This window comes from Amblyraja radiata, chromosome 3 (assembly GCF_010909765.2).
Source record: "Amblyraja radiata isolate CabotCenter1 chromosome 3, sAmbRad1.1.pri, whole genome shotgun sequence".
In the NCBI taxonomy this organism is placed as follows: domain Eukaryota; kingdom Metazoa; phylum Chordata; class Chondrichthyes; order Rajiformes; family Rajidae; genus Amblyraja; species Amblyraja radiata.
The window spans coordinates 76,833,479-76,847,632 of NC_045958.1; the positions used below are offsets into that span (position 1 = coordinate 76,833,479).

The following is a 14,154-nucleotide window of genomic DNA, read 5'->3' on the forward strand; positions in this document are numbered from 1 at the left end:
ATAGTACAGCTGTCCCTCGGTACTGCATTGGACTGTCAGCCTTAATTTTGTATTCACGTCTCTAAAATGAAACTTGAACCCTAACGTCTAGTTCAAATGCAAAAGAATGTTATCTCTGAGTTCAATGTGATGTTCATTACATTACATTGCACCAAGGCAAATTCCTTGTATGTGAATACTTGGCCAATAAACTTACTTACTTAAACTTACTTCCTTATTATCTGTTTTTCTTGTTCTTGTTATTTAACGGATATTTTTTTTAAAACATTAGTTTTACAAACCTAACTTTTGGTTCTTTTGTCCAGGTGAAGTTCACGACTTATTGAAAGTTTTGGTCCTTTTTGGCTTTAATGATCTAGCTTCAGAGCTGCAACAAGTATTAGAAGGTACCCTACAGCTATTGGAAAAGTCAATCACTGATATCTGGCTGTCCGATGCGAAGAGATCAACTCTCTGTCCAGTAAGTGAGGCAATGATGTTACCAGTAAATGACGAGTGGATTTTCTATTTTCACATTGTTAAATGGTCTCTTTTTGTGAATTGGTCCTTATGAGGGGAAAGGGTGCAGAGAAGATTTACCAGGATGTTTCCAGGACTTGTGGGCCTAAGCTACAGGGAGAGGTTGAGCAAGCTAGAACTCTATTTCTTGGTGCGCAGGGGGATGAGGGGTGACCTTATAGAGGTGTACAAAATCATGAGAGGAATAGATTGGGTAAAAGCACAGAGTCTCTTGCTCAGTAGGGGAATCGAGAACTAGATGGACTGAGTCATAAAGTCATACAGTGTGGAAACAGGGCCTTCGGCCCAACTTGCCCACAATGACCAACATGTCCCATCTATGCCAGTCCCACCTGATTGAGTTTTCCAGCTGCTACGGTCAGGCAAATGCCTCCGTTGCCATGCGGTGAGAACAAAGAGGTTGAGAAGGAGTTTCTTCCCAGAGGCCATTCGGACTGTAAACGCCTATCTCACCAGGGACTAACTCTACTGAACGTTTTTCTTTCCATTATTTATTATGTAGAGGAATATGTGTGTTGTGATTGTGTTTATGGTTTGTTTGGTTGTTTGTCTTTTGCACAAAGGTCCGCAAGCATTGCCACTTTCATTTCACTGCACATCTCGTATGTGAATGTGACAAATAAACTTGACTTGACTTGACTTGACTTGAGATGGCATAGGTTTAAGGTGAGGGGGGATAGATTTAATAGTAACCTGGGGTGGTGAGTGTATGGAATGAGCCAGAGGAGATAGTGGAGGCAGGTACTATTGCAACATTTAAGAAACATTTCGACTGGTACGTTGATAGGATGTGTTTAGAAGGATATGGGCTAAACTCAATCAGGTGGGACTGGCATAGATGGGACATGTTGGTCATTGTGGGCAAGTTGGGCCGAAGGCCCTGTTTCCACACTGTATGACTTTATGACTCTTGAGTATTTCAGTGGAACACATGCACTCCTTAAACCATGGGAAAGGCACACAGGTTTTTAAAAGCTTGGTCCAACTTTGAGGAATTTGAGGGTAGGGTATAGACAGAGATAGAGAACTGATTGACAGACAGAAGCAAAGAGTAGGAACTAACGGGTCCTTTTCAGAATGGCAGGCAGTGACTAATGGGGTGCCACAAGGCTCAGTACTGGGACCCCAATTATTTACAAAATATATTAACGATTTAGACGAAGGAATTAAATATAACATCTCCAAGTTTGCGGATGACACAAAGCTGGGTGGCAGTGTGAGCTGTGAGGAGGATTCTACGAGGCTACAGGGTGACTTGGATAGGTTGGGTGAGTGGGCAGATGCATGACAGATGCAGTATAATGTGGATAAATGTGAGGTTATCCACTTTGCTGGCAGGAACAAGAAGACAGATTATTATCTGAATGGTGTCAGATTAGGAAAAGGGGAAGTACAACGGGATCTGGGGATCCTTGTACATCAGTCACTGAAAGTAAGCATGCAGGTACAGCAGGCAGTGAAGAAAGCAAATGGCATGTTGGCCTTCATAGCAAGAGGATTTGAGTACAGTAGGAAAGGAGGTCCTACTTCAGTTGTACAGGGCCCTGGTGAGACCACACCTGGAGTATTGTGTGCAGTTTTGGTCTCCTAATTTGAGGAAGGACATTCTTGGTATTGAGGGAGTGCACTTATGTTCACCAGTTTAATTCTCGGGATGGCGGGACTGACATATGATGAAAGAATGGATCGACTGGTCATTGGAATTTAGAAGGATGATATGGAATCTTATAAAAACACATACAATTCTTAAGGGATTGGACAGGTTAGATGCAGGAAAAATGTTACTGATGTTGGGGGATTCCAGAACCAGGGGTCACAGTTTAAGAATAAGGGGTAGGCCATTTAGGACGGAGATGAGGAAAAGCTTTATCAGCCAGAGAGTTGTGAATCTGTGGAATTCTCTGCCGCGGAAGGCAGTGGAGGTCAATACAAGATAGTTAGATATAGCTTGGGGCTAACGGAATCAAGGGATATGGGGAGAAAACAGGAATGGGTACTGATTTTGGATAGTTAGCTATGATCATATTGAATGGTGGTGCTGGCTCGTAGGGCCGATTGGCCTACTCCTGCACATATTTTCTGTTTTTCTATGTTTCTAAATGTATTGGGAAATTCCTCCGCAAATACCTAGCATAATCAAAATGATATTGCTGTGGCTTGACTTTGCTGATATTTTTCTGTGCAGTACACTGTAAAACAAGTTGGTTTTGTTGGTATCAGACACTGCACATGGAAGATTACCAGGTATGCGATGTCATCAGGTGCAAGAATCAGTTTCCATTATGCACAATTAAATTATTTTGTTTTTATAATTGCAAAAAAAAACAGTTTTCAATGAATTGATAAGAATGCAAAACCTGTATAAAAGCCTGAAGGCACAGGAAGTAGTGTTGGTGAAAGTGCAGAATTTATATCACAGATATGCTTTAAAGGAGGGGGGGGGGGGGGGATTTCAACTGTTTAAGCCAGTTCTACTTTTTCACAGATCATGGGTGATTTATATATCTTCCAACATCGTCCAACTCTTCATCCTTGAAAATCTCTCAATCTTCAGTTTGAAAATTTCAAATGACTTATTGGAGAAGAATTTAAGAGTTCCCATAACCCTCTATGTAAATAAGTACTTTGGCATTGCTCCTGAAGAACACAAATCTAACCAATGCCTCCTTATTCTGAGATGGCCAACATCCCACTGACATCTCCTATCAACTAATAGTAAATAATAAAATAAATAAATAACTAAAACACCTAAATAACATACTCTAATTGAAAGGAGGTTTTTTAAATTAACCCGTTACATTTAGAAATATTAATACCTGTTCCATGTTCTCATATTTCATTAAATAGTGGATAAGCAACAAATCCCACTAAGCCATAGAACCTGATTGCTTGCACCTGGCTAGGCGGAAATGAAAACATTTTTAAGTTGAGGATTCTTTTCATTCTAGGGTGAAATTCTAGGAAGGGGAAATGAATTGCAGATTTGTTTTAATCTTTCCAGATTTGGGTGTCACTTGGAAGGCTGTAGATGCTGTAAATCTAATAATAGAAAATGCTGGAAACATTCAGCAGAACAGGCAGCATCTGTGGTATGAGAAGGAAATTTAACATTGCAAGTTTGTGGCTCCTCCACGTCCTGCCCAAAGTCCTATGTGTATCCAGCCCCTCCTGCTTTTCTTTTACACTATATTGGATAAGGGGTACCCCAATTATGATGAAGGGGTATCAATAAATTTCCATGTCAGGAAGATGTGTGACTTGGAGAAAAACTTTCCATTATGCCTGTTCAAGAAACATCCCTTGTAAAGTTATTTGATCCAGATTATGCACTCGAGAGATGTTTCCCAATTAGTACGTGAATTCCTCCAAACAGTAAGAAAAGGATTGCAAGATCACCAAATTTCACAGATTGAACCAAGGGTGCCAGTCACAAGCCAGAAGAATGGGGTTAAGCAATTGAATATGTTGCTGAAGTATTCCTATGAAAGTGAGCTTGTCTAAAATGAATGGAGAAAAAATGATTTAATCAAATTTTATTATGTCAATTTTATGATGTGCTGTTTTGTCATAAGACATAGAGCAGAATTCGGCCATATTAGACCAGGAATTTGGTATATTAAAAGGTTAACTTTGTACATATTTCAATGTTTGCCACTTGTATTAATTGTTTTGCTGGTTTAGGTTCTTGGACCAGATTCTACTGCGAACAGTATTGCCGCCGCCCTCCAGCGGCCAATAAGTGGAATGACAGCTCACCAAGGTCAGTTGTGAAAGTTGTGGTTAGAGCAAAGCCTAGCGTTAAAATTCAGAGATGAGAGCGTAACCTTTAAAGCAGCAGTGATATTTAAAGTCAACCCACCACCCACACTTTACAATTGTTTTTTGTGCAAGAAAAGAAACGACAGACGTAAGACATTTCAAACCAAGTCAGTAACTAAGCTTTTACATGCGGTCACTGTAATATGGAAAGAGTGGCAGCTAATTTTAAGTGAACTCAGCTCAACAATGAGCTCACAATTAGATCACCAGCTTTAGTTGTTTGATGGATAAATAGTGACCAGGATAAGGGAGAGAACTAAGTGAGAGATAGCATTGGGTAGGCTAATGGGACTGAAGGATGATAAATCCCCTGGGCCTGATGGTCTGCATCCCAGGGTCCTCGGGGAGGTGGCTCTAGAAATAGTGGACGCATTGGTGATCATTTTCCAATGTTCAATAGATTCAGGATCAGTTCCTGTGGTTTGGAGGATAGCTAATGTTATCCCACTTTTCAGGAAAGGAGCGAGAGAGAGAAAACAGGGAATTACAGACCAGTTAGCCTGACTTAGGTGGTGGGAAAGATGCTGGAGTCAATTATTAAAGAGGTAATAATGGGGCATTTGGATAGCAGTAAAAGGATTAGTCCAAATCAACATGGATTTATGAAAGGGAAATCATGCTTCACTAATCTTCTGGAATTTTTTGAGGATGTGACAAGTAAAATGGATGAAGGGGGGCCAGTGGATGTAGTGTATCTAGACTTTCAGAAAGCCTTTGAAAGCTGGGAGACTGGTGACTAAAATTAGAGCACATGGTATTGGGGGTAGGGTGTTGACATGGATAGAAAATTGGTTGGCAGACCGGAAGCAAAGAGTAGGAGTGAACGGGTCCTTTTCAGAATGGCAGGCAGTGGCGAGTGGAGTGCCACAAGGCTCGGTGTTGGGGCCGCAACTGTTTACCATATATATTAATGATTTGGAAGAGGGAATTAGGAGCAAAACTAGCAAGTTTGCGATGACACAAAGCTATGTGGCAGTGTGAACTGTGAAGAGGATGTTAGGAGGTTGCACGGTGACCTGGACAGGTTGAGTGAGTGGGCAGATGCAGTATAATATAGATAAATGTGAGATCCACTTTGGCGGCAAAAACAAGGGGGCAGATTATTATCTCAATGGGGTTAGGTTAGGTAAGGGGGAGGTGCAGCGAGACCTGGGCGTCCTTGTACACCGGTCACTGAAAGTTGGCTTACAGGTACAGCAGGCAGTGAAGAAAGCTAATGGAATGTTGGCCTTCATAACAAGAGGATTTCAGTATAGGAGTAAAGAGGTTCTTCTGCAGTTGTATAGGGCTCTGGTGAGACCACATCTGGAGTATTGTGTACAGTTTTGGTCTCCTAATTTGAGGAAGGACATCCTTGTGATTGAGGCAGTGCAGCGTAGGTTCACGAGATTGATCCCTGGGATGGCGGGACTGTCATATGAGGAAAGATTGAAAAGACTAGGCTTGTATTCACTGGAGTTTAGAAGGATGAGGGGGGATCTTATACAAGCATATAAAATTATAAAAGGACTGGACAAGCTAGATGCAGGAAAAATGTTCCCAATGTGGGGCGAGTCCAGAACCAGGGGCCACAGTCTTAGAATAAAGGGGAGGTCATTTAAGACTGAGGTGAGAAAAAACGTTTTCACCCAGAGAGTTGTGAATTTATGGAATTCCCTGCGACAGAGGGCAGTGGAGACCAAGTCACTGGATGGATTTAAGAGAGAGTTAGATAGAGCTCTAGGGGCTAGTGGAGTCAAGGGATATGGGGAGAAGGCAGGCACGGGTTATTGATAGGGGACGATCAGCCATGATCACGATGAATGGCGGTGCTGGCTCGAAGGGCCAAATGGCCTCCTCCTGCACCTATTTTCTATGTTTCTATAACTCCTCTGGTCTCTCCACCATAATATCTCTTAACATCCACCTAAGAGAGATGACAAGGCCTGGCATTAATATCTTATTGAAAAGTTGTCACCTCCAAATGTACAACACTCCTTCAGATTCAGATTCAACTTTAATTGTCATTGTCAGTGTACAGTACAGAGACAACAAAATGTAGTTAGCATCTCCCTGGAAGAGCGACATAGAATATGCTTTCAATAAATAAATCTATTTACATGCATACAGTCATAGTGTTTTTCCTGTGGGAGGAGTGTCCGGGGGGGGGGGGGGGGGGGTGATTGGCAGTCACCGAGGTACATTGTTGAGTAGTGTGACAGCCGCAGGGAAGAAGCTGCTCCTGGACCTGCTGCTCCGGCAACGGAGAGACCTGTAGCGCCTCCCGGATGGTAGGAGGGTAAGCAGTCCATGGTTGGGGTGAGGGCAGTCCTTGGCGATGCTGAGCGCCCTTCGCAGACAACGCTTGCTTTGGACAGACTCAATGGAGTGGAGCGAGGAACCGGTGATGCGTTGGGCAATTTTCACCACCCTCTGCAGTGCTTTCCGGTCGGAGACAGAGGTGTTGCCATACCATACTGTGATACAGTTGGTAAGGATGCTCTCGATGGTGCAGCGGTAGAAGTTCACCAGAATCTGAGGAGACGGATGGACCTTCTTCAGTCTCCTCAGGAAGAAGAGACGCTGGTGAGCCTTCTTGACCAGAGTTGAGGTATTGTGGGTCCAAGAGAGGTCATCGGAGATGTTGACCCCCAGGAACCTGAAGCTGGAAACACGTTCCACCTCCGTCCCGTTGATGTGGATGGGGGTGTGCGTGCCGCCCCTTCACTCCTGCTGTGAGAGAGTTGGGGTAGGTTTTGGCGTTGAGTGGAAAATGGTAATATTTGGAAGTTAGAAGATGAAGACACCTGTAGATAACATAATCAGAAAATAAGAAATCAAACTGCTACATGGATCTAAATTTCAAAGCATTTAGGATGTGGTTTTATCTAAACATCATTAACGATATTTAGTCCTGCGGGAGCAGAAGTCCTTATTGTTACTGAAACACAAGGCGGTGACGACATATAGCAGTTGGCTGGTAGAGCTTCTGAATGTGATCACATGAGAGAACTAAATAAAAGTAGAGAATTAAAATGATATAATCACTGACAGTTAAAGACAGCTGCTTTGCTGTTATTTGACCAATGCAACAGCTCAACTTTGACTAGTTTCTCAGGTCTTTCAACCTATACCATTCATCATAGTCAGAGGTATATAGGCCCTTCGGCCCAACTCGTCCATGCTGACCAAATTGCCCAACAAAGGTAGTCCACTTGCCTACATTTAACCCATATCCCTCTAAACCTTTCCTATTTGTGTACCTGTCCAAATGTCGATTAAATGTTGCCATTGTACCTGCAACAGATAAATTGGTATTGTCTGATTGCATGTATTTCTTTTTTTTAGATGATGAAATCTTTGTTCCACCAAAACTCAATAAGAAAGTGAAGTGGAAGCTGAATATTCTATGAAGCAATTCCAGTCAGCTGCATGGCCATCTTTGGACTGTCTGTTGCTGCATATGTATAATACAGTCAGCACGAGACAATGTGAATACAAGGCAGGAAAGTAAAAATGATGGATGCACAAAGGCGCTATGGATGCTTCGTCCAGCTAGAAAATGTGACTGATCTTTCAACTACAGAATTATGACAATCGTAAAACTAACAAGACAAGTTTTCCTGCTGATATTGTTCAATGTTAAGGCAGTTCAAAACGAATGTAATACCAATAATATAAATCATCAATTGAAAATGTCTTAACCAGTTCAGTTTATTGTCACGTATACCAAGGTACAGTGAAAAGCTTTTGTTGCGTGCTAACCAGTCAGCAGAAAAACAATACATGATTACAGTCGATCCATTTACAGTGTATAGATACATGATAAGGGACTAATGTTTAGTGCAAAGTAAAGCCAGCAAAGTCCGATCAAGGATAGTCCGAGGGTCACCACAGAGGTAGATAGTAGTTCAGCACTGTTCTCTGGTTGTGGTAAGGTGATTCAGTTGCCTGATAACAGCTGGGAAAAATCTGTCCCTAAATCTGGTGGTGTGCATTTTCATACACACTTTTATGTTTTGCCTGATGGGAGAGGGGAGAAGAGGGAGTGGCCAGGATGCGACTCGTCCTTGATTATGCTGGCTTACTTCCATGCAAAATTCTTGATTTTATATTATTTTACAAATGTTTCCATTGTACCATAATAATTTTGAAGTCAAAGCAAAGGGATGAAGAAAGCAATTTGTCTTGGAAACTGGTGTGAAATAAACACTGCCAGGCAGCAGGAACAGAACCGCTCCACAAATTTGCAGCGGAAACCGCAAACTTCAGATGCAGTCTGGACCAGGGAAGCCATCACTGACAAAGCTGAATAGTATGGAGGCGTCGTTGTACCATTATGTGCTCTAAATTTAGTCCAAGACCTCTTGCAAATGGAGAACTGTTGTAGGTGGTTTTATTTATAGGCGTTTGGAAAATTTTGCTTTTTGACTGCAACACAAATTCAGATGTCTGTTATTCTTCTGGATGATAGTTGTCAATGTATATTCTAATGTTTTTGGAGAATTGTATGGTGATTGATTGGTTCCAAATGTATAAGTAAGCAAAATACATACAGTGCAAATGTAATTTTGTAAATTGTGAAATAACTGGTGGTGAGATTTATATATTGCTGGTGCTTTAACAAATGTGGGTAAGAAGCTGATCATTTCCATCAAATTAATCAGTTCACAAATCCCCAAATCCTTTCCACCATCCAAACCACTTTAGTACTTGTCACTTGGATGAGTGCAAACTCCCCAGAGCTCAAGAAGTTCAGCAACATCTTGGATGAAATGAACCATTTCCTCCCTTCATCACAAGCACCATATTTCCTCCCTTTATCAGCAACACACTGAAATGTGTTGTGCACTAGTGATAAAGGTAATGAATAAGTGCTGTTACGTCCGATTCTGTCCTTGAATACTGCTCCATTTTCACCTGTTTTGTATTCCACACTACATACGAGTCGTCCTTCACCTTGTCCTTGCCATGTTCACTTCACCTCCAATTTACTACTATCATTCTTGTGCTTTGGTATATTATCTTCTTTGCTTTCTGAAAACTGTATTACTAGTTATTAGTTTTAGAAAATAACTTTTCTCAAGGCTTATTCCACCACCTTTGCAATCCACCACCACCTATACCAAATCGAAAACATGTGTATCTAATAACTAAAAGCAATGGTATGCCAACCTCCTTCAGACAGCATAATTCTACAACATTTTAAATGAACACATAATTTTGTGCCATCTTATAATCTTATCTCTCACTTTTTGTCTTTTCATCTCTGGTCTTTGTCGTCTGCCAATCAAAATCCCCCTCACCAGGACCTGCTGTGTTACTCCAGCACTTTGTGTCCTTTTGTAGACCAGCAACTGCAGTGCCATGTGTCTACAACAATAATTCTACTTTTCTGTCAAATCCAATATCCATCCACTATCCTCATGCCCAAAATTCTATTCATTTCTGCCCTGAGTATATTAATTGACTGAGTAACCACAGTCTTTGGTTGAGAATTCAAAAGATTCACAAACAATTTGTATGAAAAAATTGCACAGCCATCTCAGTCTTAAATAATTTGCTCACTTATCCTGACTTCTGGCTCCAGGCTGGGAGGAAACAAATTCTCAGCATCTGTCAAGTCCTCTTGATGAACAATGTATACTGAAATCACCTGTAGTTCATTGTCATTATATTCTACACAGGACAACAAACTCTGCCCAATGAAACTTTGTTTGGTATATTTCTACGGTAGGTATATCTTTCCCTGTGTGAGGAAATTAAAATTATACACAATATAGTTGGTGTGGCCTTCCAAAGCCGTGGCTTCCTTACTGTTTTGTCAAAATCCCTTGCTGTGATTACAACTGAGACCAAATCAAAAACGCTCCCATTGAGGCTCTAGAAAGTAAAATGCAGATATTTCTTTAATATTGATACACAAAGAACTGCAGATGCTGGTTTACAAAAAAAAGACGACAAAGTGCTGGAGTAACTCAATCAGGCAGCATATCTCGAGAACATGATTAGGTGACCTTTCTTCTGACAGTCTGAAACAACCTAAAATGTCACCTCTCCATGTTCTCTAGAGATGTTGTCTGACCCGCTGATGTATTCCAGTACTTTGTGTCTTATTTTATTCCTTTAATCTTGGCTGTGACCAATGTTATAATATTAAGAGTAGAACAGTGGCATTATCATATTTTGTGATTGTAAAAAGCATGTTAATAGTTTTCAAGAAATTTATTGTCAATAGAAACAGGAAAGAATAGAATGATTTATGAAGCTACGAGAAATAGATTACACTTTGGGGCGATATATTTTTATATAGTAAAATTAGATTGACGAGCTTGGGATGCCGATCCTCACAACACTAAAGGTACCCAGTTGGTTCAACAAATCTGAATTCTTATGGAGCAATCAGTCCTGTTCAATTATCTCCTTGAACCTGTATTTTCATGTTATTAAAGTAAGTACCCAATTCTTTTTTGGGAGCTGTTCTGGTGTCTCTAGCCTACCATGCCTTCTTTATGTTACACCGAATGCATACCAGAAGGATCCCGACCTGAATCACTTTCAATCTATGCCCTCCAAAAATGCCGCCTGAGCTGCTGAGTTACTCCAGCATCTGCTTTTCCTTGTGTACTGTATATCTTTTCCAACCCTGATGTTGAAGTTGCCCACTTTGCTGCTCTGCATCTCAGGAGGCAATGTCCTCCAGGTTGTAGTAGAGGTCCTGGCTACATTGGTTCTACACCAGCTACCATGGGAACTGGGCCTCCCTTAGAACATATGCACACACACATGTGTGGGATCATGTTCCATTGTCCTTGCTCACTGCTTTTTCCACTTGCCTTTTGACCTGTCTCACTACTCATCCCTGACCTTTACCTTAATCCCCTTTCCCCAATCTTTATACGGCCATCTACACCCAGACTCCCAATCTACTGTAAACCAAGAACAGAGATAACTTTGTCAAGAGCAGAGAGGCAATCAGTACATGCTGGGAGGAACAGTTGGATGAGCTCCTCAATTCTAACTGTGTACCTGTCTTGAGTGCTCTTGCATCTATCCCACAGCAATCTATTTTGTTAATCGTTGTCATCACCCTGATTGATAAAAGGGTCATTAGGCTAACTGAAATGTTCACAGTAGAGAATTCATAATAACGTTCTTTGCGGCAACTCAACATTTGTTGTGGAAATCAAGATATTAAACCCAGATCTACTCTTGAAACCTCATAATCTACTGGGCAGCAGTCAACCCACTCCTAGGTTAACCCAATCCTCTCATAGGTTAACCTCCAGCCTATAATGTGTTAGTTTAGTTTAGAGATACAGCACGGAAACAGGCCCTTCGGCCCACTGAGTCCGCATCAACTAGCGATCCCCGCGCACTAACACTACACACACTAGGGACACTACATTTATACTAAGCCAATTAGCCTACAAACCTGTAGGTCTTTGGAGCGTGGGAGGACACCGAAGATGTCGGAGAAAACCCGTGCGGTCACGGGGAGAACTTACAAATGCCGTACAGACAGCTCCCGTAGTCGGGATCAAACCCACGTCTCTGGCGCTGAAAGCGCTGTGGGGCAGTAACTCTATTGCTGTGCCATTGTTAGTTACACTCACATGGTTCCATCGGACAGGTTATGTCATTTATTGCCCAACTCCAGACTCGTTTGAACTCGGACACCAAGAAAGTACCAGCAAGACAAACATTGAAGGATGTTCTCCAACTTCAATCCAGAATTAGTTTACATTTTATTCATGATAAAAGCAGGTACAAATGGGCAGACAATTCAACCAAACTAATATGAATGGTTGCATATTTAAAAAATATGATTTTTGAAAGAAATGACAGAGATAGCGAATTCTCTGGATATCATTTTCCCAAATCATATAGATTTTGTGGCCATTGTTATGGATTGGAGAATAGCAAATCTGACTCCAGTATTTTAAGAACGGTAAACAAGACCCGACAAATTATGTTAACCTAACACCAGTAGCAGGGGAAATTATCTTGAAGAGATAAAAAGGCAGCAGTCAATCTGGATTTACGAAACAGAACTAAGTTGAGGATGACCGATAGAATAGATGAGGGGGGAATCAGTGAAGGTGATGTATTTGGACTTTTGGATGATTTTTAACTGGCAGTTGATCCACAAGTTAGAGCCTGCGTCATTCGAGGTGATGTACTTACACGGTGTGAGAATTGTTTATCAGGCAGAAATCAATGAATGGCAATAAATGTATCTTTCTAAGATTGGCAGGTGCAATTAGTGGGTTACCACCCGTGAATTGGAGCTTGGATCCCAGGTATTCATGATTTGGCTGGGCCACTGGTAAGTACTAATGAATTGGGCAAAGCAAATAATTGAGAAATGCTTTATTATGTTAAGAAAAGGTTGCGTTTTGATCCGGTAGAAATCATGATAAATTAAATGAGACGATGTGTTTGAATACCGGTCAAGTATTAAAATAAAAAGTGCAGCAAAAAGTTTCAGAAGCATTTGCGGTAAACAGCGAATGAACCTCTCTCATCATAATCTCTCTTGCGCACCCAGAGCTGCTGGAAGGATTTGAGGGAAGCCATGATTGACCCTCCAAGCCAGACCGAGTACTTCCTCTCGGGGATGCAGTGCACGGCGGGGTTCATGCCCTTCTCCATCTTGTTCATCTCCTTCTGCAGGCGGTCGGAGAAGCCGTCGAACATGGTGGAGCCCCCGCACAGCAAGATGTTGCTGTACATGTCGTACTTGAGGTTGCTATCACACATGTCCAGGCTGTGCAGGGCCAGGGAGTGGATGCCGGGCTCCTTGGAGCCTATCAGGGAGGGGTTGAAGAGAGCCTCAGGGCAGCGGAACCTCTCCTTGCCGATGGTAATGACATGCCCGTCCGGCAGCTCGTACTCCACCATGTACTCGTTGACGTCCAGGCTGAGGTCCTGCTCGAAGTTGAGGGCGGTGTAGCAACACTTCTTCTTGATGTCCTCCACGATGTGCAGGTTCTTCTCGGTGAACCTGCTGCCCGCCTCGTTGAGCAGCTTCAGCAGGTAGTCGTTGAGGTCGGCGCCGCCATAGTCGGCCCTGCCCGTCACATGGGGCATGTTGTAGCCTTCATGGACGGGCACCACATGGGTGACGCCGTAGCCGCACTCCACCACCAGGCCGGTGGTGCGGCCGTACGAGTAGAGCGACAGGATGGACTGGTAGGCGATGTGCATGGCCGGCGTGCTGAAGGTCTCGAAGAGGATCTCGGCCATCTTCTCCCTGTTGGTGGTGGGGCTGAGGGGAGGGTCGGCCAACATCACGGCGTGTTCCTCGGGCAGGATCTTCATGGCCTTGTAGAAGATGTGAGCCCAGATGGCCTCCACCCCGTCCCAGTCCACCACGATGCCGTGCCTCAAGGGGTTGATCAGCTTCAGCTTGTGCTCCGGCCTGGTCAGCTCGTCTCCCACGAAGTTCTCCTGGCGGTTGTCGCCCGTCTTGGCGCTCATCTGCACGGGTCTGCCCACCATGGAGGAGAGCACCACCGAGGGCCGCGGCTGCCCGGCGTAGCCCGCCTTGCAATAACCCGTGCCCAGGTCAATCATCACCGACCTGATCTCCTTCACCGCCCTCCCTGGCTTCACCTCCATGGATTTGACGCTCTGGGATAGCCTGGAGGCGGATTTCTGGGCTCTGGGGAGCGGCAGCGGCGGCGTGCTTTCCTTCGTGGGCATCTGTGCTGCTGGTTTGGTCACCATCCTTCGTGCTCTTCCCCACAACGAAGCACCGCTCCTATAGTTCGGTCGTATTGTAAAATCTACAAACGGTGAGACACGGATGTGCTTTCCTTATTGCCCACTCAA

At 43.1% G+C, this 14,154-nt stretch overlaps 2 protein-coding genes across 3 annotated transcripts in view; one reads left to right on the plus strand and one right to left on the minus strand.

The window, feature by feature from the left end:
* The window catches only part of elp1 (elongator acetyltransferase complex subunit 1), a 68,634-nt gene extending 60,618 nt beyond the window's left edge, over positions 1–8,016 (plus strand). For both annotated transcript variants that reach the window (XM_033018140.1, XM_033018141.1), the window contains exons 35-37: positions 306–460; positions 4,201–4,279; positions 7,666–8,016. In XM_033018140.1, the coding sequence (XP_032874031.1) occupies positions 306–460; positions 4,201–4,279; positions 7,666–7,730 (299 nt within the window). In that variant the 3' untranslated portion in view covers positions 7,731–8,016. The remainder of the gene's footprint in view (positions 1–305; positions 461–4,200; positions 4,280–7,665) is intronic.
* Positions 8,017–12,804: 4,788 nt separating this feature from the next.
* Positions 12,805–13,941, minus strand: actl7b (actin like 7B). Its single transcript, XM_033018142.1, has one exon. It carries the CDS (start codon positions 13,939–13,941, stop codon positions 12,805–12,807), a length of 1,137 nt encoding a protein of 378 aa, XP_032874033.1.
* Between the last annotated feature and the right edge of the window lie 213 nt (positions 13,942–14,154).